The sequence below is a fragment of the Chelonia mydas genome, chromosome 20, assembly GCF_015237465.2.
Source record: "Chelonia mydas isolate rCheMyd1 chromosome 20, rCheMyd1.pri.v2, whole genome shotgun sequence".
NCBI lineage: Eukaryota > Metazoa > Chordata > Testudines > Cheloniidae > Chelonia > Chelonia mydas.
The window spans coordinates 15,947,726-15,972,286 of NC_051260.2; the positions used below are offsets into that span (position 1 = coordinate 15,947,726).

The following is a 24,561-nucleotide window of genomic DNA, read 5'->3' on the forward strand; positions in this document are numbered from 1 at the left end:
CAAGATGGGAGTTCGGCCTTTGGTCCATCCAGTCTTGTGTTATGCAGCTGAGGCTGGCAGGAAAACAGGGCAGCTACTTGTGGGATCACACAAAGTAGATGCTTTTCCCACGAGGAACTGGACCAGTGCTACCAAATGGCCTATCAGCTTGCTGTTAATCTTGGCCGGCCCTGACCTGGCCACTCGAGAGGGGAAAGGCGTTTCTTTCTCCCAGTCCCCTAGTTGCTTCTCTTGCCGTGTGCCGCGTCCTCAGGACATACTTGAATCCCAGACTCGCTGCTCAGATCCGTGATGGGATTGTCTCTCTTCCAGCCATCACCATCGGACGCCTGGGTTACGTTTGCCCTCAAGAGGTCGCGCCGATGCTACAGCAGTTTATCAGACCCTGGTTAGTGAAACCGCATTCGGAGAGGGGGAAATAGAGCATTTGGTGTAGAACAGGTGTTTGGCTGAAGGGTTCATGGCTGCTCCCTTGGGAGGAGTCTGTTCCAGGTGATAGCGACAGGCAATTGCAGCACGGCCTGATGGACAACATGGCAAAAAGCTTCCAGTGATCCAGGCTCTTCTGCCTAGCTCTTTGCACCAGTGCATTCTGGGATCTTAAAGCCCCAAGCCCATACTTCCCAGTGCAGTTGTGGGAGCAGGGTTTTTTGGGTAACTTCCAAATGAGACCCTACTGTGGGAGGGAGCTGGGTGAACTGGGGCAGCACTCATGCCTGTCTATGCTTGAAATGGGGATTCAACTGACCTGCATTAAGGACCCTGCTCTGCCACTGACTTCCTCTGACCTTAGACAAGTCACCCAGTGTCTCTGCCTCAGGTTCCCTACCTGGATAATGGCACTGCCCTGTCTCAGTTGTGAGGAGAAGCATGAGGAGGATTGGGAGATTCTCAGATACTACAGCAACCAGGGCCAGGAAACTACCTGAGATAGCATTTGACGTGTCCAGACCTGGGCCTGCTCTGTGTGGGTGTGACACTTACCTGCTATTGCTGAGGGCTGCGTATTGCACGACTGTCTCTCTGTGTGGCTGGAGCTTCACCCTCCATCTTCTCTGAGGGCGGGGATTTGCCAGGCTTTAGAAATAAATTCAGCCCGCCCCCCCAACTCCTCCCCTTGGTGCTCTTCCTGAGTGTCAGGATCGACTGCTCCTTGCACGCCACAGTTTCTCCAAAGGGAATGGCAAGCGGTTTGGTGAAACTCGATGTGTGATCCCACACCAGGGAGAGGTTCTAACTGAACTGGCACGTACCTGAGCAAGCTTCTGTCCTGGGGGGACCTCCACAACAGACTCCCCCATTTCTCTGGCCGAGTGGCTGACTAAACCAGTCCCCTGAGGAAAGGGAATACAACTCGGGGCTTGTTTCCATAAACAAAGGTGGGGAACAGTAGCAGCAGAGTCCTCCCCCGGGGAGCCTGCAGCTCCAATTTCTCTGGAGATAAGCTTGCCTGCCTCATCTGCAGTGTGGCACTGGTTACCTTTTAATAGAGACTCTTTGCTTCTTATGACAGGTTTCAGAGTAGCAGCCGTGTTAGTCTGTATTTGCAAAAAGAACAGGAGGACTTGTGGCACCTTAGAGACTAACCAATTTATTTGAGCAGAAGCTTTCGTGAGCTACAGCTCTGCTCAAATAAATCTGTTAGTCTCTAAGGTGCCACAAGTCCTTACTGCTACTGCAGAGTTACGGCTGCTACTCTGAAACCTATTTGAGCAGAGCTGTAATTCACGAAAGCTTCTGCTCAAATAAATTGGTTAGTCTCTAAGGTGCCACAAGTACTCCTCTTCTTTTTGCTTCTTATCTCCACCTACCCCCGGCTGGGATCTTACAGCAGTTTTTTGCAGGGGAGTTGGACTCCTGCTAGCTCAGCGTTCTGTTAAAAAATAACCCCCCCACCCCCCAACTTCCCCAGGTAGATTTTTAATCTCTTAACGCTGCCGTGTCCTGACCAGGTTGCCGGTGCTCAGTGTAACTGCATGAACGATAGCTCAGACCGGGCCCCAGCAGGCGAGTGAGGCCAAGTATAGCACAGAGCCGGCTTCCAGCGACCCAGGGAAACAAGGCCCTGAGTTATCGCAGTATCTGAAACCTCAGATGAGTTACTGAGAGGGGAAGGAGGCAGGATGGGCCAATGGAGAGGTACTGGGCTGGGCGTTTGGGTTCTAATTCCAACACTGCCATTGAGTCTGGGGAGATCCATTTGTCAAGCATCTAGGGACAGAAGGATGAGAAGCTAATACTGGCATGGCGGTGTCTCTGCACTAACGCCAGGGATCCCCAGGTGCTAATTCTACTAGTACTAGGGAGTAACTTAGCTCTGGTTTTTTGGGCTCAACTGCCATGGGCTCATCTACCTAGCTGTGGTTGCACCAGTGCACTGGCATTGCTGGATGTGCAGCTGTTCAGCCTAATTGGCCTGCTCTCTGCCCAGCCCCTCTGGCACTGATTGTGGGATGTGCTCTGCCTTCCAGGTGTACGTCTCTACGGAACATCCGTGATAACGAAGAGAAGGACTCTGCCTTCCGCGGCATCTGCATGATGATTGGGGTGAATCCTGGTGGAGTCGTGCAGGTAACGGCGCTTCAGCCATTCTCTAGGGCTGTGTGACTGCTGGAGTAGCTGGCTGGACCTCCCTCCACACAGCACCCTCTTACCCAGCTGCAAAGGGAACCCCCACAGCCACAGAACTGTGTAACCCTGCACTGACTCCAGCAGTGGGTGCCTGACACAGTCACCCCCCCTGCTCCCCGTAGCACAGTGCTGCACTGGGGTATCGGGGTCCATACTGATTCCAAGGGGAGAGTGCCCCCACTGAGTCTCTGACCCTGCAGCCAGTAGCACTGACCAAAGGAAGAGTGCCCCCTCCCAAGCCACTCACGCCTCTCCCTGCAGCAACCTGAGATTTGCCTTGGTAAGCCCTGACCCTGCTTTGCTCCTGATATCGGACAGGTCCCCACGGCGGTGTCGCTTCACACCATAAAGCCAGCTCTTTAAGCTAGCAGGAAAAAGGCATAACGAGAGCCAATGGCCGGAAGCTGAAAGTAGAAAAACTCAGACTAGAAATAGGGGTGATTTTTTTTAATAGTAGGGTAATTAACCACTAGAGCAACTTACCTAGGGGCATGGTGGATTTTCCATCGTTCGTGGCCTTTAAGTCAAGGTCGGTATCCGAGTGGAATTAGTGTTGCTGTTGTTAAGGGTGAGCAGCACTTTAAAAAGAGTCTTCCTGGAAAGACTTGCTGTAGCTCATCCAGAAGCGCTGGGCTTGCTACTGGAATTGCTGGGGGAGGTTCCCTGGCCTCTGTTCTGCAGGAAATCAGACTGGATCTAAAGGTCCTGTCTGGCCTTAAAATGGGACTCTTCATTCACGCTGCGCTGGGGTCTGGGTCTGCTCTTTCCCAAGCACCTTTATCCTGTTCCAGGACTTTATTTTCTTCTGTGATGCTGTTGCTTCGTGGGTGAGCCCGAAGGATGACCTGAGGGACATGTTTTATAAGGTAAGTAACGCGTCGTAAGGAGGGGGGCAAGAGATGCCTCAGCTGAGCCCTCAGTTCAGTTATGGATCTTTGCAGACTAATACTGTGGCGAGAGGGGGGGCCCTCTTTCTGAGCTTTCAACTGACAAGGGGCTTCCTTGTCATCGCAAGCAGGTGAAGTGATGGCCTGATCTCTAGCTCCATTTATTTGCTGATGGAGAGGGAGTGCTGTCCAATGGCTAGAGCTGGGGAGGTCAGGACTCCTGGGTTCTTTTCATGGGTCGATATGGGGTCTTTCCAGCTCTGTCTATGCCTCCGCTTCCTTATCTATAAACTGTGAAGCCCAGCTCCTGTAGGGTGGTGGTGAGGGTTCATGTGTGTATAGCACTCAGAGGCCTCCATCTGGAGTGTGACACTGTCATTGTGTCTTGGTTGTGCGGGGGATAAGCATTACTAAACACTCCAGCAGCTTCAGTGCCTTATTAAGCATGTTCAGCTGCAGCTGCCGTCGGGTGGAGCTTGGAACCGCCAGCGTTGGCTGGGTTTGTTTGGCCTCAACAGTGAGCCCCCAGCATGAATCCCTGCCGCTTCGGGTTAGTGTGTGCGGATCGCAGCGCTTGGCCCGTCTGCAGCTCCGAAGCGGGAGAGTCCACGTCTTCCCTCTGTAGCGCACAGAGAGTGGGTGGGGCTGTTCATCCTCCTCTAACTTCGTTCTGCTGACCCAGGAGCCTCGCAGTAACAGGGAGGGCTGTAGGCATAGCCACGCGCCTGTATTTCCACCTCCCCTGCCCACACACAAGCCTGTGCAGTCCCATCTCGCTGCTCTTCGTCCTCAGATTCTTCATGGCTTCAAAGACCAAGTTGGGGAGGAAAACTGGCAGCAGTTCTCGGAGCAGTTCCCTCCTCTGCTGAAGGAGAGGCTAGCTGCGTTCTATGGGGTCTAGGCAACGCAGAGAAACCGAACCAGGTGAGTTTGGACACAGGGAACCGTGGCTGGTTCTGGTGGATCAGCCAGTGTGGTGGTGATGGGCATAGACTTTTAGCTCCCATTCTCATGGGGCTAAAACCACTCATTGCCCCTCCCCACCGCTTCACTCCTCTGGCAAATAGGTTTCAAGTGTTAACGTGGTAAGAAGTTGATGGAGAGATTAAGTGGGAAGGCAGGGTGGTGAAGGGTTTGGAGCACAGGGCTGGGAGCTGGCAGTCTCCTGGATCTGCCACTGACTGTGACCTTGGAAAAGTCACTTCCTCTCTGTACCTCAGTTTCTCCATCTGTAGTGGAAGTGTGATGTCTCCCTTGTTGGGGCTGAGGGTGGAACTTATGGTGATTTATGAACCTGCATTAAGATCCTCAGGCAAAATGTCAGTTTCTAATGGCAAGAAGAGCAGAACTGGTGAAAAGCAAACCAAATGTTTAGTGTCTGGGAAGTGTGGAGAGGCAGTGTTGTCTGAAGGTTACAGTGGCAGAATGGGATTCAGGACTCCTGCTTCAAGTTTCCACACTTCTAAAATGGAATGATTGCTCAATCTTCCTCTCAGAGGTGCTGAGGTCCCTGAGCAAAACAGGTGTGAAGTGTGGGGAAAAAAAATCGAAAGCCCTGAGGTAGCACACTCAGGAAGACTTACCAGCCCAGACACTTGATCTGTTTGCCCACCCTTAACATGCGGACAAAGAGATGAAGGTCAATTTAAACACAGATTTAGGCTTTAGACACTCAAATAAAAATGGCCTGATCCTTGTGGACCTTTAGCTTCCATTGAAGCTGGGGATTTCTGGGTGCTGAGAATCAGGTCTCTCATTTATAATGCACCCAAGCTTTAAAACTTTGGCTTAAATATTTCTCTTCTCCCTCCGCACCCCCCCCCCCAAAAAAAAAAAAACCCCAAAAAACTCTCTTACCTGGAACAAAGAGTTTTGACATGTAAAGTTAGCAGATGGACAGTTTGCAAAACTGATCTGATGCCCCAAAGCAGGGGAATATGAAGTCAGCCTGATTGGCCATTTGTGTTTTGCCTTCGAAACAGCAGGGCTTATCAAATCTCATCTGCCTTAATTTCGGTGGAGGACTCCTTGGCTGTCTAGGTTGTGGCTTATGAGCTCTGTCTGCCCACCCACTGAGGTGTTGGATTTTTAACCAAGAGCTCGTCTCCCAACTGTTTGTTGCACATTTGGGTTATGACAAGTTTCAGCCAACCTGGATACAAATCTCTTCCTCCTCCGCATCACATGTGCTGCTATAATCTGCTAGTTTTCCCATTGCCAGAGTCTTCCAGGAAAAGCAGGGGAAATGAGACTTGTGGCTAATAATGACTGCAGCTATTCTGAGTCCCTTTCAGAGGGCTTCATTTGACCCGTGTGTACCTTGACTAACTGGTGTCCTCTCTCTTGTCTCTCCTCTAGGTTCCTGTATGTGCTGGGAGGGTTACTGGGAACTCGTCCACAGGTGTTGCAGAGCCCTGTTAATGGGGGGTTAGGGAGGAAGGGAGGAGCATTGTGGGACATAAAATGACTTCCCTCCCATCTCCTGAAATTTTGAAGTGGGGGGACCTCCGAGATCAATTCAAACAAGCAACCAGGGAATCTCAGTGATTGGGAAAAGGGGCTCTTTCCTCTTTTTTTCAGAGATCATCTGGTAGATGGGGATGGGGTGGGGGTTGGCCGTGGGCCAAAATAGGGGAGCGATCTTAAACTGCAACACTTCCTGAGAAAGGGATCTAACTAGGGCCATAATAGAAAAGGACTAGCTTATAATAATAATAAGAATAATAATTTTAAAAAAAACATTTAAAGGCTAGGTTTTAAAAACAAAGATATGAATAAAATGCTAAAATTGGATAAAAAGTTCTAATGGTTAAAAATCGAGCTGTTGAGAATGGAAGGGTTAAACTATAATAAAACCAAGGTTATACTACTGTATAAATATTACCAGTCACCAGTGTTTGAGATCAGCTTTTCCTCACCTCTTCAAGACTGCATGGTGACCGAAGTAGACTAGCAATCCTGTGAGTAGCCCATAATTACATGTAATTGTTTTTCATCTAGAAACTTAAAACAGCAAGAAAAAAACCTTTTCTGAAATAGTTCCATGGCGTTGTTTACTGGACGCGATGCACAAAATATCCCAACCCGTAAGGACCTCCTGACCCGAGATCCAGTTGATTTCTATTGTGAAGGGGGCCCTTGTAACAAATACTGTCGGAGAAGCATGTTTTTTATATTAAAAAAAAAAAAAGAAAAAAGAAAAAATCAACATACACAGTGCAGTGAATTCTCTTAACCTGTCCTTCAGCTACAGACAGAGGGAGGTGAAAGTGACTAGGGTGGGATTGTAAGTGATGTGTTTGTATCATGCATAGGCTGGACATCTAGTCTTCACCTGGTTTATGGAGCACCTGATCAGGGAGACATGTACTGCACTCGGTCCCAAGTAACATAATTCATTACGGTTAATTACGCTTTCTGTCTTAATGGAGTTTCTGCCACTTCCGTTTACAAAATAAGAGGGCAGTCAAAGTAGCGGAGCACAGAGGGGATGGGAGGGTAGCTTTGTGTTGGCAACAGTCAGATTTATTTTAAAGACAAGTCCATAAACTCTGCTACATGCTCATTTGGAGTCTTGACAAAAGACTCCCATGAATTTTAGTCCCCGGTTTATTTAAAAAACAAACAAAAAAACAAAAATCAGGGGTTAGTTATGCTGAAAGCTTTTGACTTGGTGTAACCACAGCTTTTTAACTATAAATGAGGAAATGTGCTGTGAAAGCACCATTTGACAGCCTGGGTGGTTTTTGACTTGCCACTAGTCAGAAGGCAGCTGTATGGGGAGGAAAGAAGGGGGAAGGTTTAATCCTTTAAAGGTGCAAGAATAACTGAGTGGGCAGGCGGTGCTGCCAGTTGTCAGGAAGTGTCTGAGTCTGCTTGATCTGTCTGTAATCAACTGAGCTGTGGGATGAAGAGAGATCATTTCCCAAAGTGACACGAACCAAGGGAAATTCCAGTTCTCCTGAGAGGAGAGCGCCGCTGGGACGCTGCTTTTCTCCGAGTGCAGGTTGGGGAGAACTCTTCACCAACTCCTTCCTGGATTTCTGTTTTCTGACTCCTTTTTTTTTAAAAAAAAAATAAAAATAAAAACTGAAAGTCACTCAGGTGACAGCAGGACGAACCTGTGGTTGAACTGTGGAAAGTCTGACCCTTCTCGAGGCTGCAGCCGCACCTGTTGCAAAAGTACCTTGCAGTGAGGAACCCACCATCTTCTTTTGGGTGGCAATGTCATGCAGGGTGGGGGGAACCAATTTACTAAAGCAGCAGTTGGTCACTCTAGGATCAGTCATGCTGCACCTGTGTCTATTGAAAGCATTTGTTTGTGGGATCACTCAGTAACTTAAGCTTCACTGATCCTTTCCCTTCATCTTCCCTGGTTATTTTTCAGCACTTCCTTTCCCTCCTTTTTCTATACTTTTTTTTTAAAGCTTTCTTTTAACGCCCTCCAAGTTTTTGCACTGGAGTTCACCGGGTGAACATCCCAATAGGCCTTCCACCACAAAATTTTGAGCATGGCACCCTGGCTGGCTTAGTGTCTACTGTTGCTTTCACTGGCTGGTGTAGCCCCTAGCCGTCTCTCCTGCTGAAGATCTGAGTGGTGGGGAGAGACTCAAGCCGCATTCAGCCCTAAGTGCATCTCTGCCTTAGAGGAAGGAAGGGATGGGGAACTAAATAGATACATTCCTTCAATTCAGCCTCCTTTTTTATTTTTATTTTTTATTGGTATAAGACTTGAGCAGGTCTCTGGGAAATTATCAGATGTTTTTTTTTTTTGTTTTTTTTTTTGCATTTTGATGCTTTATTTTTAAGCATTCCCTTTCCCTCCATTCCTCCTCCAGAGAGGGATGAAACATGGATTTCCATTAGAGCAGGGTTCTGGTGTGATCTTTTTAAATGCATGAACAAGAACTATACTGCTAAGTAAATTGGCATCCCAGCTTGCTATAACACTTTTAAAAAAAATTGTTTTAAGTTCCCAAAACGTAGGAAGATGAAAGAAGGCTGTGAACTCTTTCTCGAACAGTGAAGTTTAAGCTACTTGACCTGACTGCCTCTAGAAATGGATTTTTTTTTTGTATAAGTGCTTCTAGTTTCTGCCTCCTGTTTGTTAACCCTGGATTTGTATATTTGTAAATGTGCTGTACTGTTTCCTATGGTGACAGTGTACCTAGTGTTGAAGCCGCTGCTTGCACCTTGCTGAAATGAGATTTTTCTCATTTTATGTATAATTTTGTCAACTTAAAAAAAAAAAAAAAAAGCAAATTTCATGTGACTCCACTCTACAGGTGTGTCTAAGCTCAGTGTTTTTTCTTAAGTAAATATTGGGTTTGTAAACTTTGCCATTCTCTCCTCCCCACTTTATTTGATCCCTATGCTCCCTCACTCCCCTATCTCCAGAGCACAATTGAATCTGCTAGGAAGTATACTGACATATAGGGCCTTGTATTGTCTACCACGAGTTGTGGTCCGCATTCCTCGCTGCCACGTTTCTTCATACTTCTCATAACCCTGCAGGGGTGTCTGTTTCTTGCTCTGCCACAGGCCTGAGAGTTGATATTGGGCATATCACTTCCCCTCCCTGGGCCTCAGTTTCCCTATATGTAAAGTGGGAAAAATACCTCCTTTGTAAAGGTGGGTGAAGATTTACAGAACAAATGAAAAAATGAATTAGCACATGGGTGTGCTTTAAAGGCACTGACCTGGGTTCATTAAGTGGTATGATACTGGGCAAGCTACTTAAGTTCTGTGCTTCTGTTTCCCCATCTCAAAAATGGAGCATGAGGATAGACTGTGGTCACAAGTGCTTTGGGAAGCTGGCCTCATTGACCGCCTTCAGTGGTGCCCTGCTTCCTTGGCCTGCTTCTGGATTTGCAAGAGGCAGCCGAGAGCCCAGCTCGCTGGTTACGGGGGGGGGGGTGAGTGGGGTGTTAGAGGTGCTTCCTTGGCTGCTAGGGCGGGGGCTCTACAGGTGCGATAGTTGGGGGTAGGGTCTGGGCCAGCCTCGGGCGGGGCAGACCCAGCCCTGGTCTGTCTCAGGGAGGAGCTGGGGTGGGCAGCCCAGCTGGGGCCTGGCTCCTGCCACGCTGCCCCTGGGAGGGCTGCGGGGTCGCTGGCTGGGGGTGTACGAAGGCTGTTGCCTAAGGCTGGGGAAGACACTGATCCTGTGATGTCATAAGAGGGTTATGTCATCCGTATGATGTCACATGAATGCCTTGACGTCATGACACGGGGGGGGAATCTATGACCCAGACCCTGCCGAGGATGATCTCACCCTAGAAAGGGCAGTCACGTGAGAAAGAGGGCGGAGCAGTAGTTCCGCTATGTGACGTCATCTTCCGGCGCCGGAAGCCGCCTGGCCTGTGACGCTGGGGGGTGGACGCGCCGGATCCGGAAGTGGAGAGCAAGAGGAGGCGGGGCTCCGCTGTCAGAGGGAGCGGTTCGGCCCCCGCCGGGGGTAAGAAGGGGGGCGGGGCGGGGTAGGGCCAGGCTGGTCCCGGGGGCGGCGGCTTCGTTCATTGCCCCTCCCCCGCCAGCCTGAGCCTCCTCCGCGCTGCCGGCCGCGCTGCCCCGGCTCCGAGCTCTGCCCCGGCTGCAGCCAGCCCCTGGGCGGCGCCCCTGGACCGGGCCCGGGCCCCCAGGTCTCTGCGCGACCCCCCCCGAGCCAGCCGGGCCCCCAGGTCTCTGCGGTGGGCGAGGACCCCCCCCTTGAGCTAGCCGGTCCCCCAGGTCTCTGCGGGGGGGGGGCGACCCCCCCCTTGAGCTAGCCGGTCCCCCAGGTCTCTGCGAGGGCGGGGGGGCGACCCCCCCCTTGAGCCAGCCGGTCCCCCAGGTCTCTGCGAGGGGGGGGGGGGTGCGACACCCCCCTGAACCAGCTGGGCCCAGGGCCCTAACTCTGTGGGGCCAGACCCCTAGGAATCCGAGTCTGGCCCTGTCTCTCCTGGCTCCCTGCAGCAAATCTAGCCTAGCCCAGCCAGCCTCCTGCGGGTTGCCTGTGCGCTCCCCCTCCAGCGTCACAGGCAGGTCAGTCACCTGGCTGTAGCATCTGAATGCCCTGAGGTTAGCGCCCAGAGGCGGAGGTAAACCATGGGCCGTCCTGGCCAAGCCGGGCCCATCAGCCAAGCTACTGTGGAATCCATCCTTGTCTGTCTCCTTGTCAGCCCCAAGTGAAAGCTTCTCTGGCTCCCCAGAGGCCAGCCCTTCTCCCTGACACCTGTCCTCTTCGTTCTCCAGCTGGGGCCTTTGCTCCACATCCTGGGGGAGGGGGGATCTCCTCCTTCTTGGTTTCTAGGTGTGACTGTTTTAGCCTTTGGGGTTCCTGTTGTCTTTCCAGCTTCTCCATAGATATGGCTCGGTTTCAGCCGTCCTTTAGTGACACATTCATCCCACCCCAGACAGTTAGATCACATCCTTCCCATCACATCCTGCCCCAAACAGCAGATAACACTTTCGTACCACTCTGGGTAGCATGGCAAATACATAGGGCACCTGAGGTACACGTAGGAATCAAACAAATATTACAGAAAATTTCTACTTTTTCAGAGAGGGCATCTGAGAGAATGGGCTCTCTGCAAACTCAGGCACTGTTGCTGTGTCGGTCACACTTGGGGCAACAGCCCCGTCTCAGGGTTATGAGCTCAGGCTCTTTGCAGACTCCGGCAGTGTTACAGTCAGGGCATGTGTTGAAGGTTTTCCTTGCAACCACAACAGCTGAAGACCTTAATTAATGATGAAAGCTGAGACTCTGGAGAACAATTGAGAAGTCTGTCAGTCCTCACTTCTCCTTTCCCCCCCTATTTTGGGAAACACTGCAGAACAAGAGGATGGGAAGCTGAGGACATAGGGCTGTGGGTCTGAGCTGGTACAGCAGGTGGATGCAATGGTGGGTCTAGAGGGACCATAGTAGAGAAATGCAGAACAGGAACGAACACCTGGAAATTCAAGCCAGACACATGCAAATGAGAAATTAGACACTGATTTTTGAGAGGGAAGATAATGAACCATTAGAACAGACTCTGAAGGAAGTGGTGGATTCTCCATCTTGTCTTGTCTTCCAGTCAGGTTGTCTTTCTGAAAGATGCTTTAGCCAAACACAAGTTACTGGGGTCACTGAATGGCCTGCGATCTAGAGGAGGTCAGGCCAGATGATCTAATGATCGCTTCTGGCCTTAAACTCCAACCCTGAGCACATACAGCTACCGGATGAGCTGGCAGAATGAAAGGGACTGGTGGACTGAACCTGTCCCTTGCTGTATCGGCTGCATGGGATAGAATGGCCAATGTTATGCTCTGCTCTATGCTTACATACGATATGCTGTACTGGTTCCTATGCTGTGCTTGCCACTCTCACTGTCCCTACTGCTTCTGCAGCCATGGACCTGGCACCAAGCTCCTCCGAGGACCCCCAAGGCTCCGACAATGACTCCGACACAGAGAACAAGGTTGATCCAGACACGCAGGCTCAGGAGTACGTCGACCGCATCCTCAGCTCTGCTCAGCCCAGCCACAAGGCCCAGTGCCCACCTCCCGAGTCACTGTCTGTGGGGCCCAGGGCCCAGGCATCGGAGCACAGGTCTCCCCTCGAGCTGAAGAAGTCTCCTGCAAGCGACAACGTGACCTCTGGGCTGTTAGCCCTCCCTCTGGAGCTGATCCTGGAGATCTGCTCTTACCTGGAAGCCAGGTTTGTTCTCGAGGTCTTGCCCTTGGTCTGTCGGACCCTCAGGGATATTGTGCAGGACCCAGTGACCTGGAGGATTCGCCTTCAGAAGAGGATCAGTGGGTGTTACCCGGTGGTGGAAGGTAGATCTCCATTGGACTTTCTTCATTGGAGGTGGGACTTGGAGGAGAGACAAGGGCTGAGCACGGGACTGTGGGCCAGGGATCTACTGTAGGACCAGACGCTATTTCATGAGCCTCAGAGGGGTTCCCCTGTTAACTCTACAACCTTGAGAGTTAGTTGCTGGTGGTTAGAACTGTGCAGGGAGGGTAACGATAACTCCAGGGTCCTATCCCCAGCTGTTAGGGCAGGGGGCTGGGAGTCGTGACTCCTGGGTTCCATCCCCAGCTCCAGAAGGGGGTCTAGTGGTTACAGTGGAGGGGGGCACTCGGAACCAGGACACCTGACTTCTGTTCCCTGCTTTGCAGCTGACGTCACTATGTGATCCTGGCGAAGTCCCCTCCCTGCTTTACCTTGGCTTCACCTCTGTAATGGCCGTAGCTCCCCCGCCGCCCTTCCTTGGATCGAGGGATGGGAGGTGGTTTGTGATGCTCTGAGGCGGCAATGCTGTGGCTTAGCTTTGCTGCCCATCCATTCAAAGGGGCCGCGTTGGGGCCCCTAGAGGTGACATATCCCCGTCCTTGGGAAGAGAAGGGTTTACGGACTCTAAAGCAGCGGTTCTCAACCAGAGGTACGCAGAGATGTTCCAGGAGGTCCATCAGCTCAGCTAGAGATTTGCCTAGTTTTACAACGGGTGACATAAAAACCACTAGCGAAGTCAGTACACACTAAAATTTCATACAGACAATGACTTGTTTCTACTGCTCTATAGACTGTACACTGAAATGTAAGTACAATATTTCCATTCCAAAGGATTTATTTTATAACTCTCTGATAAAAATGAGAAAGCAAGCCATTGTTCAGTAACAGTGTGGCTGTGACACTTTGGTATTTTTGTGTCTGATTGTGTAAGCGAGTAGTTTTGAAGTGAGGTGAAGCTTTGGGGTACGCAAGACAAATCAGACTCCTGAAAGGGCTACGGTAGCCTGGAAAGACTGAGAGCCCCTACCCTGAAGAAAGCGATTTTTACGCAGCCCCACCTCGACCTGGTGCAGGAGATGGGGAGTGGCTGTGGGGTCAAAGCTCCCAGCAGTTTTGGAAGCCCCAGATTCCCTACCCACCCAGGCTATGGGACGCCCAGAGCGGGACACCCCTCACCCTGATCTGTGTGATCTCTTCCTTTCTACGCAGAGGAGGACTTCAACTGGCCGGTTGCCTGCATGGAGCTGGAGGAGCATCTCAGACACTGGGCCTGTGATGGCAGGAGAACAGAGTACTTCTCCCTCACCGAGGGCCACTTCGCTTCCATAGACTCCGTTCTGCTCTTGCAGGTGAGATCCGATTTCCTCCTTTGCTGGCTATTGGTGTCTGGTGGCGGGGGGCTTGAGAGTGAGGACTCCTTGGTTCTACTCCAGGCTGTGGGAGGGAAGGATGTGAGGTCTAGTGAGGTAGAGCAGAGTCAGGACTCCTGGGTTCTATTTCTGGGTTTAACAGCTGCTGATCTCTAATCATGAGATGCAGCTGTTGGCTGGAGTAGGCATGGAAGACTCTTCCCATGTACGGTTGGTTGTGGTGGTGTTATCTTCTGAGCGCTGTTAGCTAGGGCGGCTCCGCACATTGGTCTCTGGCTCCAGGAGTTCTGTAGGGTGAGAGTAGGCGATACTTTTACATGTATCTGAGCGGCTCACATCATGTGCACAGGGGTAAACTGAGGCATCGACCAGGGAAGTGACTTTCCAGCAGTCATGTAGCAAATTGTTGGCAGAGTCAAGAGTAGAACCCAGGAGTCCTGACATCCAGCCTCGCCCTGCTCTAACCTCTGAGTCCCTGCCTCTGAGTGTCCCATCATCTCTTTGCTACTGTACCAATGACTGACCAGTTTCTCCCATTTCAAAGGACCCGTGGCCAGTCTGTCTCCTTCTCTTGCAGGGTGGGGCTCTCTGTGTCTCAGGCTCCCGGGATCGGAACGTCAACCTGTGGGATCTGCGGGAGCTGGGCCAGTCCCCGGACAAGGTGCTGGTGAAAGCACTGGGCACAGAGCGCAACGGGACGCACAAGGTGGGAACCTGACCTTCAATCTCCCGGGGCGGGGAGGAGTCTGACCAGGCTTCCTCTGAGCTGGAGAAAGATGCTGGTAGCACTCTGTCCTCAGCATGGGTACGCCCAAGCAGCTGGAGAGCGAGCTGTCTCCCAGCCCCTGCTGTTGCCATGACGAGGGGAGCTAATTGGTGCCAGTAGCCGTGAGATGGGGGGTTTCTTCTGGGGATGCCAGGCCTGCTGAGACCCCTGGACGGGAAATTTTCCCCTGGCCCAGTCCCCCCTTCCCTGTGCCCTTTTTGCCCACGCCTGTGCTGAATGTGAGCTTTCTTCCTCCCTTCTGTCGGGTTGGATTGAGCCGGGACAGCGTGTCTAGTGACTGGCACAGGAATGGGGCACTGGGATCTCTTGTGTTCATGTCCCTGCTCTGCACCTCAGTTTCCCTGTCTGTACAATGGGGTTAACTCTGTGTATTGCAGGGAGTCTGGGGGGCTAAAGGGCTTCGGGGAAAGACACCAGGAAAGGGCAGCCTCTTACTTTAACCCTTTTCTCTCCCTTTCCCGGTGCAGGGCTGGGTGTGGTCACTCGCTTCAAGAGACAACAAGGTGTGCTCAGGCTCCTGGGATAGCACGGTGAAACTGTGGGACATAGAGGCCAACGGGCAGCAGTTTGGGGAGATCAGGTACCATTTCCCCTCCTCCCCCTGCACCACAGGCCCTCCAGGAAGCGATCCCAGCCTGGTTCCCACCAGAGTCTCAGCCACCAGTGGAATCTGCAGTGCCTTAGAGACTGGGGTCGGGCCGGCCATGCTCGGTGGAGGGGGGAGGAGATGGTGCTGCTGGGCAGAGTCTAGACCAGAGTACCGAAGAGGGGAGGCCAAGGGCTCAGGCCGGGGAAGTGGGCTGAAGCTGGGGGCTGCCGGGCAAGAAGCCGTTCCTTTGCATCTCCCTGCGTGGCTCGCTACAACTTGGCTCTGCACTGTGCAGTCCCTGCCAGACAGACTGTCCCCTAGAATACCACATCACGGGCTTAAAATGCAGCCGGGGGGCAGGTGGATCATCCGAGAGCAAAGACGATCAACGGAGACTGCTGCTTGGCAGGAGAGGAGGGAGGGTGCAATGGTTGGGGCGCTGGCCCGGCACACAAGAGAGCAGGATTCAGCACAGAGTCTAGTGAGACCTCAGGCCAGTCACTTAGGGACGGATTTTTAAAGAGATCTCGGTGCCTAACTCCCAGTGAGATCCAGAGGCGTTAGGTGCCTAGGTACCTGTAAAAATCTGGCCCTCATTTCCCCACACATACAGTAGGGTTAACTGCACAGCCCTACACAACGGGGTTAGTGAGGATACATGCATTAAAGATTGGGAGGTGCTCCGACATTACGGTAATATGGGCCCCGATTGCCAGGTGCTCTGACATTACGGTAATGTGGGGGGAGCCCAGATTGCGAGGCGCTCAGATATTATGGTAATGGGGATCTGATAAATACTTTCGGGAGGAGCAGCAGAGGAGAAGGGTCTCGCGCAGACGTCATCGGGATCCCGCCCAAAGGCTGGGCACGGAGGGACCAAAGGCCTTGGGCATTCCAGCCCTGGGGGGGTGACGACTGCGAGGCTCATCCTGAAGGATCATATTTGTTCTCCCTTCGCTGTCTTGTCTCCCCAACTCCCAGTGGGAAAGCTCCCGTGCTGTGTCTCTCCTACCTGCCCGACATCCTGGTCACCGGGACCTACGACAAGAAGGTGACGGTGTACGACCCGCGAGGTTAGTGTCCGCTTTAGGGTCGAGGCTCCAGCTGTTGGTTGAGCTCATCCCTGCACCCCTGAGCGCAGCAGGCCCAATGCAGTGGGGCTACGTGGGAGGGTAATTGACCCAGGGCCCAGTGCAGGCATCACCTGGCTAGGACCCACAGATCTTGATGCCGTTCCCTTCCTGGCAGCTACCCAGGCCCCACTGAAGAGCCGCAAGCTCCACTCCAGCGCCGTCCTGTCCCTTGTGGCCGACGAGCACTTCATCATCTCAGGCAGCGAAGACCGGACGCTGGTCATCTTCGACCGCCGGGCCAATAGCGTCCTCCAGAGGCTGCAGGTGGGTGGCCGGAGCTGGTGACTATTCTCCCTCCTACCTGCTGAAGGTAGTGGAGGTTGCCTGGAATCACCATGGAGAGGAGGGAGATGGGAGTTTGTAGGCGCTCCCTACCTGAGGACATTTTGGGGGAGGAGAATATGTAATCCTTAGAGAGTCCCTGACCCAATTGGTTGCATCTGAAGGAGGGTGTGAGGTGCAGGGAGTCAGGCCTCCTGGGTTCTATCCCTAGCTCTGAGAGGGCAGTGGGGTCTTGTGGTTCGAGCAGGTGGGGCTGGGAGTCAGGACTTCTGAGTCTGCCACCATAGGTGCTGACTTCTACTCATGCTGGTGGCTGCTCGACCACCCAGCCCTGCCCAGACTCCAGCCCTGCCCTGCCCCCATTCTGACCTCTTTCCCAAATCCCCACCCCGGCCTAGCCTTCTACCCTGAGTTCGCCACTGTCCTGTTCCTCCCCCCTCCCTCCCGGATCTTCCTATACTGCCAAACAGCTGTTTGGCGGCAGCAAGTGCTGGGAGGTAGGCGGAGAAGCGGGGATGCAGCGCACTCAGGGGAGGAGGCGGAGGAGGAGCGTGGGGGGGCGGGCGGGAGGGGATCTTGGCTGCCAATGGGTGCAGAGCACCCACTAATTTTTCCCCGAGCACCCACGGAGTCGGGGCTTATGTCTGCCAGTGACGTACTGTTTGACTTCTGGCAAGTCAGTCGCTGTGCCTCGGTGTCCCTAGATGTACAGTGGGGTAACACAAGCCTCCTTCGTAGAGGAAGGGTTGTGGTGCTTAATGGCGGTGAAGCCCTTCTAGCTCCTCCTGCCAGATGAACCAGGCATTCTGCTCATTCACCAGCAATGAGGGAGGCTGCACGGTAAGAAACAGACTGGTATTAAACACGCTGCAGGGCTGGTGTCCCAGGCTGAACCTCTGTGGCGTGCGGGTCCCCCCCATTCTAGGTCCCCCTGAAACCTGAGCCTCTTTCTCCTGTTCCACTCATCAGGCCTCTGTTGTCCGTGACATGTGATGTCCTGCGGGGAACCAGGAAACAGGCAGCCTGATGCAGTCCAATGTCAAGGAACTCCTTTAGAATAGGCAGAGGGTGTTGTGTGATCCACTACCCCCCATACACCGATCCACCCCCAGAGCTGTGCCATCCTCTCTTTGCTCCTTTCCTTCCCCAGCTGGAATCCTACCTGCTCTCCATGTCCTACCAGGGGACGCAGCTGTGGGCCGGGGACAACCAGGGACGACTCTACGTCTTTGAAAACAGAGGAGGCGGCTTCCAGCGCATCCGGGTATGCAGGCCTGCCCTGATCTGGGGCTGAACAGAGGGATGCAGGCTTGCAAAGCACTACGTCTGTTTTCCCCCCGCCCCCTTTCACCCTGGGGTGAAATCCAGGTCCTGCTGGGCCAGGATTTCACCCCAGAGGATTAACACCAGGGCTGCTGCTTGTTTGCCTGCCTGCAGCTTGGGGCTGTGAACTCAGCCACTGTCAGTTTCACTTGAGGGCTCTCCTCCATGAACCCCGTGCTGGATGGGTCTCGATTCCCCATGCCCTGGACGGAACATCTCTCCCTGGAGGCCAGGGGAGATGGCTCTCAATGACCCATTTGCTACTTCCTACTGGTGGGGCCAGATGAATACCGAAAATACCTAGATTTCCATGGGGTCCTGGTGTGATCTGACCTGCGACACCCTAGACTGGGCCCTCCGAAGCACCTTGGAGTGGGAACCACTGGTCGGGCTTGGATGCATATGCGTGAGAGTCCCCAGCATGAAGGTGATGGGTTAGGAACAGAGAGATGCATGGGACCCACACGGGCTAGGAACAGAGAGGTGCCTTGGCTTTCCCCTCTGTGGTGAACCCCAGCTGGAGGTATGCAGAGAGCTTACTGTCTCTTTCCGCCCCACAGTACTTTGACGTGGGTCACCGGTCCCAGATTACTGGGGTCTGGCACTCCCTGGGCACTCTGTACACGACCTCCACTGACAAGACCCTGCGGGTAAGGTCCATGCTTCCCTAGCAATCCTTCCCCCACCCCACTCCTTACTCATAGAGGCTGGGGGCCAGGAACACCCGAGTCCCAACCCCAGCTCTGCGACTTTGGCTGCAAGCCACTTCCCTTGTCTGTGCCTCAGTTTCCCCACCTGGGGGAAGAGAGGTAATTCCTGCTTGCTGGAGGGTTCTGAGGATTGTGTCTTGGCCCTTGGAAGAGCCCTCTGCACACTCAGCTTCATCACCAGAACATGCTTCACTATAATGCAAACAGCAAGGATTGTGCAAATAAGCCATTTCTGATTCCAAGTCAGTAACACCCTCGTCTGGGCCTGGGATCTGCCTGCCCCACTTCCGGCCACCCGTAGCCAGTCCCAGGGTAGCTGCACCAATGCAGCCCCGTAGTCCTGATGACCAAAGAACCAGTGGGCCCTCCTAAAAATAGCACAGAGAGAGGCTCCCCCAATTCCTCCCAAGGATTCACCCAGCCCTGGGCAACCTCCCCCATGAGTTTTCTCTTTTCAGATACACGTTCCGACGGACCCGCCTCGCACTATCTGTTCACAGACGCACAACAACGTGCTGAATGGGGTAAGGAGGGGCGCTCGGACTCCGAACTGGGGGACGAGGGTGCCTGAGCTTTCTGCCCTCCCAGCCAGCTTGTCTGTTGTGGGGGAATGTCCATGTGGAATCCTCTCTCTCTCCTCGGCTCTCTTCCTTTGGCCAGGGCAGGCGACCACTCAGATCAGCCAGAGGGGGCGCTCCCTTGCGCCCAGGGGAGAGAACGTGCTGCCCCGAGGTGTGAATCTGAGGCCGTGCTGAATGCTGGACGCTTTGTCCTTGTGGCTGAACTCGGGGCGGGGGCAGGGTGTATTTAGCAGGAACCCTGGAGCTGGTCCCCTGGCCTCCCAGATTGACATGGCCTCAGTCCCTGATTCCTGTCGCGCCTGTTTACACCCACCCCTCCGCTCCCGGCTTCCCTCACAGGTCAGCGCGGAAGGCAACATTGTAGTAGCTGCCTCCGGGGGCCTGTCCTTGGAAATCTGGAGGCTCGATGCCTGATGGGAGGCCTGGATCCGCAGAGCCACGTCTTGCAGCTGCGGCCCCAGAGGGAGGTGCTGCACCGGCCCATGTTCCCGCCCAGGGGAGGGGCCAGAGTTCCAGCATTCGTTTGTTCGTTGTTCTTTGGAAGAGGCTCGAGGAGCTGGGAGGTCAAAGCTTCACGGCCTGAGCTCGCCCTGGCGCTGCCATTCCCAGAGCGATTTCCATGCCTGAGTTTCCAGAGGGATCGGAGCCTGGCCAGTCTTTCCCTGCTAGACGCACTGACTTAGCTCTCTCTGGCTCACATTCTTCCACCACTGTCCCCTTTTCCACCCTCTGGGCTCCTTCCTTATCACAACCCTGGCCTGACTGCCAGGCGGCCTGTGCTACTTATCTGTCGACCTCCCACCTGCTTTTCCACGGCGCAGGGCTCTTGCTGCTCCTTTGAGGCCGGTTCCAAAAATCTCTCAGGTCACAGCGCAGGAGGGGACGGCCGTAAGGGGTCAGAACCAGTAACCATCCAACCCAGCTCCACACAGCCTGAGGGTGCTCCTGCTAAAGGTTGAGGAAAACAGACGCAAGGGCTGACCAGATCGAAACAGAGTCCAGAGCTGATGTGTAACTTACAGGGACTCAGTTGAGACGCACGTTCTAATGTTGTTGATTAAACTATTCTGCCAGACAGGATCTGATTAGAGATGTCAGTGGGTTTTTATCCCCTTCCCAGTGAAATCACGTGTTTAGTTTTAAATTCAATGCCTGTAGCCTTGAAAATCCAGGCACGGCGGCTTCCTCCCGGCACCAGCCAAGTAGGAGACGAAAGGGCCCAGGCTAGCTTCGATCTGCAAGCTAAGTGAAGCACTTGGCACTGGGGGGAACTGGGCTGCAGATGCTTTATTAGGAGGGGTGTTTTGGGAGCATCAGCCATGATCAGGGCCCCAGAGGTTGCACAAACACAAAGTGAGACGGTCCTGGCTTCGAAGAGCTCACTGTCAAAATGGACAAAACGCAATTTGAGGTTCCTGGGTCTGATCCAGTCCAGGTCGGGGGGATCTAGGGGCCTTACTGCCTGTGTGCAACGAGCTGGCACGGCCGGGCCCAGTACCCAACAGAACCGGCTGCCATCGCTGACTGGGCTCCCTGCAACGGCAGGCTGTAGCTGTCTGCCTACCAGGCCCTTATCACCGTAGTAACCTAGTGCTTCCCAGTCCCCCTCCTGGGAAGATGAGGAAACTGAGGCACGGGGGAGTGGAAGTGAGTTGCCCAGGGTCACACACGGAGTCGGTGGCGGAGTTGGGCATCCATCTCCCCAGGGAGGGGGGCTGAGAACGGAATGACCCACTGGGTCTTAGCTCCTCCCCCTTGTGCTCACCCCCAGCGCGGGTTCCTCCAGCCAGGGATGAGGCAGCTTAGTAGAGTGGGGGCAGCTTGTCCAGTGGCCAGTCTGCACCCCAGCCCCAGGGGGATGGAGTGAATGGGGACCCCAAGGGCAGCAGGGCTGCTGGGCCGGCTTGTCCCTGAGGCTGGCCGGCCCTGCCCTGCAATCAGGCCTGGCCTGGCTCCCCTTCCCCATGCTGTGTGCAGAGGCTGTAACTGACAAGGGGATTGCTGTACCTGGGGGAGAGCCTGGCTGCCTTGAAAGTGATGGTAAAGCTCCCTCGGCTGCAGCAGGGCCACACTTTCCCCCCAACTCCCTGCTCCTCCTCTCGCCTGATTTACACCAGGAGGGATCGGGCCCCAGGGGTCGGAAAGTCTCCTGCTCTCTGCACACAGAGGCTGCGCTGACCTGGATGTGGGGAGGGGAGCAGGGTGATAGGGTGGGACACAGCAGGAACCCCGTCATGCCCCCTCCGAGCCTGCTCCCCTCTTCAGAGGCCGCTGCCTGTTGTCCGCATCGGGCTGGAGGTCCAGGGTCCTCACAGGATGCTGCAGGTTTTCTTGTTTCTGAAGGGGTTGGCAGAGGCAGGGACACCGGTCAGCAGCGGGTCGCTCTGGGCATGGGCCCGGCAGTACTGCAGCAGCTCACTGGCTGCCTGGGAGACCTAGAGCGGGAGAGAAGGCAGCTGAGCAAACCCAAACAGCGGGGTGAGGGGGGTCAGGGCTAGTGGTTAGAGTAGGGAGCACTGGGAGTCAGGACTCCTGGGTTCTGTTCCCAGATCTGGGAGGGAAGTGGGAGTCAGGACCTTACCCTGCGGGGCTTCCCAGAGATGGGGACAGAACCCAGGAGTCCTGGTTCCTAGCACCCTCCCTGGAAGGGGAGAGGGGTCTAGTGGCCAGAGCAGGGGAGTGCTGGGAACCAGTTCTATCCCTGTCTTGGGGAGCTCCTGGAGTGCGAGTTCCTGATTCCCACCCCCTTGCTCTAACCACTGGAGCCTGCTGTCCTCCCAGAGCTGGCAACAGAACCCAGGAGTCCTGACTTCCAGCCCCCGCCCCACAACCCCAGCCAGTTTGCCAGCAGAAAGCACCATCTCGCTGAGGGGGAAACCAACTCTGGGCAGAGTGAGCCCAGGGTAAGCTTTACGTAAGGGCCTGGCGCAGGTTGGTGCCAGCGGGGAGGGCCCCATCCCACCAGAGCTGAAAGAGGCCAGGAGCCTACGTGCCCCCCCGCTGCCTCCCACTTTCAGAGCCGACTTTGCAGCTGATCCCGGCAGGATCTGTTTTTCTCCTGGGCCCCACGTCCTGCTAAACCACGCCTGAAAGGAACACGGCGGCCTGACCCAGCCACCACCTCCCAGGCAATTACCGTGCTCCCCACTGTGTTGCTCCCGCTACTCCGTCCTGTAAACAGGGGCCTGAGGACAGAGCAGCCTGAACTTGGCATGCACCCCGGCTGCTGCAGGGCTGGAACCGCCCCGCACAACCGTGTCGCAGCTGCCCTGGGCAGGGGTGTAGGAAAGGGGCTCCCCACTCTTCCCCACTGGGGAGCAGCAGCTGCCCCTTCTCAGGCCCCTGTGTGGTGCTATCCTATGGGGGGAGATCTGGCATGGGGCAAGGCTGGGCCCCCCCTTCCCCCCACCCAAATCAAATGGTTCTGCTTCTGGGTCTTGCCCCCCGGGTGAAAGATCCCCTCTAACTGGGATCCTGCCATGTCAATTTCGCCCTCCCTACCCTTTTCAAGGTAGGTGTGTGTGGATAAGAGGGGCCTTAGGTCCCCATTTAGGCCTTGAATCTTCTGCTCCAGCTGGGCAGCAGCTGCTGGTTCATCACCTCTTGTGCTACTTCCCATGACATGGGTTTGTTAGGCCTCAGGCTGGTTTCTAGCGGGGGTGGGGCAGAAACAGAGTCTGTGCGAGGAACAGAACCCAGGAGTCCTGAGCCAGGGCCTGGAGGCAGAACTCCTGTCTCACCCTCAGCAGCGGGGCAAGGCTGGGCCCCGCCAATCCAGCACCAAATGAATTCCCCAGTGTAGGGACTGTGAGGGAGGTCGTGTCACCTTCATTCTCTCCAGCCCGGCTTCTGTCCGCAGCTGCTCCACCGCCCTCTGGCCCTGGCTTGTGTGATTGCAGCTGGCCGCCTTCCCCAACATCTGCAGGGCAAAGGAGGGCTGGGTTACACCACCTGGAGGGGGTGAAGATGCTGAGCTCCACAAGCACGTAGGCTGCTCTGCGAGAACCAAAGCAGGAGGCAAAAGCACGTGACGTTTAAATGGCAGCAGAGCTGAAGACTCCCAAATGCCGCTGAAATGCAGCCACCTCTGGGGCGGGGCATGGCAGATATATAACAGCGCACAACAACAGTTTGGGGCAGGCACTAAATCTTGGGCCTGGAAGCCTGGGCACCCATCCCCTTTATCCTTCCATTATTATTGATTAGCTGTAATACGGTAGCGCTCAGCCGCTCCGCTCATGGAGCAGGACCCCCTTGTGCTGGGTGTTGTGCAAACACGCTGCATGTTGTTTATAGGCACATTAATAATCCTTTCCCATCCCTCCAGATGCCCAAGGGTCTTGGAGAACTTTGGAAAAGTTAGTTCACGCTCCCGCCCTCTGCTCTGCAACACAGGTAATAGGACCACTGAATAGGTGGGGAAACTGAGGCACAGAGCGTGGCAGTGATTTAGCTTGGGGTCACCAACCAAGTGGTAGAGCTGTGTTAGAACACAGGACGCCTGACTCCCACCCCCACCCTGCTCTAACCACTAGACCCCACGGTTAGGACAGGGGATAGAACTGAGGAGTGCTGACACCCAGTCCTTCCTCTAGACAGCTTCCCCTTCCAGAAGCAGGGCTCCAAGCCAGGAGTTCGGTCTCCCCCTCCCCTCCCAGACTGAGACTCCTGGGTTCTATCCCAAGCTCAGGATGGGGGTCACACACACTGCTGGGGTTTGATCCCTGCACCTGTTTGTCGCTCCTGCCCCGTGGGACCAGCAGTCCCAGAGCTGGGCCAATGCCGGCAGGAGCCATCTGAGTCATCCAGCTGCCGGTGAAACTCATCCCCTCCGGTCCTGAGAACCAGCATTTGAGCCTGGCTCTGATCCGAACCTCTTGTCAATTCCACGGCCTCCCCCATTGTCTCGATTTAGGGGAGGGGGGATCAAAATCAGGGCCTGTTTTCTGCCCCCCCGCCCCCCCCCCGACAGGGTTGCTCTGCTCACCTGAGATGGCAAAACGCTTCCCCCCCGTTTGCAGCCTGGTGCACTCCCCAGATGCTGTATCGCTGCCCGTTTCTGTCAGTCTCCACCAGCCTCCCGGTGCCCCCGCCTCTGCCCTATTTATCCCCCCTCCCCAGGCTGCCGCCTGCCTGCTCTCGCTCTCAAGAGGCTGAGGTTCAGTTGGGCCTCCCCACCCGCCCCGCATGCTTTGATGCCTTTGAAGCCAGCTGGGCCATGCACAGAGCGAAATGTCACCCAGCAATGTGTAGCTGCAGCTCCAGGGCTAAGGGGGGCACTTCCTGCTGGGCCGGGGCAGCGTTTTCCCCAGCAGGGGGGCTCCAGCATCTCAGCCCTGAGAGCAGCCAGAGCCGAAATGCAGCCAGGCTTGGGGTGAAGGGCTCGTGGTGGGGGGAGAGGGGTGAGAGTGGAAATCATGCCTTGGGATCCAGGAGTCCTTCCCAGATCCCCTCTTTCTCAGTCCAACCACTAGACCCTACACCCCTCCCACAGCTGGGGATAGAACCCAGGA

General features: G+C 54.6%; 3 protein-coding genes across 13 annotated transcripts in view; 2 read left to right on the top strand and 1 right to left on the bottom strand.

The window, feature by feature from the left end:
* TNPO2 (transportin 2) overlaps positions 1–8,856 on the top strand; it is a 30,683-nt gene extending 21,827 nt beyond the window's left edge. For all 3 annotated transcript variants that reach the window (XM_037887845.2, XM_007058200.4, XM_027820677.3), the window contains exons 21-25: positions 313–388; positions 2,472–2,571; positions 3,423–3,497; positions 4,312–4,442; positions 5,877–8,856. In XM_037887845.2, the coding sequence (XP_037743773.1) occupies positions 313–388; positions 2,472–2,571; positions 3,423–3,497; positions 4,312–4,419 (359 nt within the window). In that variant the 3' untranslated portion in view covers positions 4,420–4,442; positions 5,877–8,856. The remainder of the gene's footprint in view (positions 1–312; positions 389–2,471; positions 2,572–3,422; positions 3,498–4,311; positions 4,443–5,876) is intronic.
* A 157-nt stretch (positions 8,857–9,013) lies between these two features.
* On the top strand, positions 9,014–23,571 carry FBXW9 (F-box and WD repeat domain containing 9). Of its 9 annotated transcripts, none has more exons than XM_043532911.1 (11): positions 9,014–9,149; positions 11,886–12,314; positions 13,483–13,622; positions 14,188–14,349; positions 14,898–15,010; positions 16,001–16,092; positions 16,268–16,416; positions 17,585–17,698; positions 18,318–18,407; positions 18,926–18,991; positions 19,388–20,133. In XM_043532911.1, exons 2-11 carry the CDS (start codon positions 11,888–11,890, stop codon positions 19,460–19,462), a joined length of 1,428 nt encoding a protein of 475 aa, XP_043388846.1. In that variant the 5' UTR covers positions 9,014–9,149; positions 11,886–11,887; the 3' UTR covers positions 19,463–20,133. The 9 variants fall into 9 exon arrangements, with proteins under 9 accessions (XP_043388846.1, XP_037743696.1, XP_037743697.1 ...); XM_037887768.2 differs by lacking the exon at positions 9,014–9,149 and adding an exon at positions 9,788–9,972 and having other exon boundaries at positions 14,221–14,349; XM_037887769.2 differs by lacking the exons at positions 9,014–9,149; positions 19,388–20,133 and adding exons at positions 9,825–9,972; positions 23,376–23,571.
* Positions 20,219–24,132, bottom strand: LOC122463396 (guanine nucleotide-binding protein G(I)/G(S)/G(O) subunit gamma-7-like). Its single transcript, XM_043532920.1, has 3 exons — positions 24,036–24,132; positions 22,875–22,967; positions 20,219–21,483 (listed from the first exon to the last, which is right to left on the bottom strand). The coding sequence occupies exons 2-3, from the start codon at positions 22,965–22,967 to the stop codon at positions 21,358–21,360; spliced, it is 219 nt and encodes a 72-aa protein (XP_043388855.1). The 5' UTR covers positions 24,036–24,132; the 3' UTR covers positions 20,219–21,357.
* Positions 24,133–24,561: the final 429 nt, after the last annotated feature.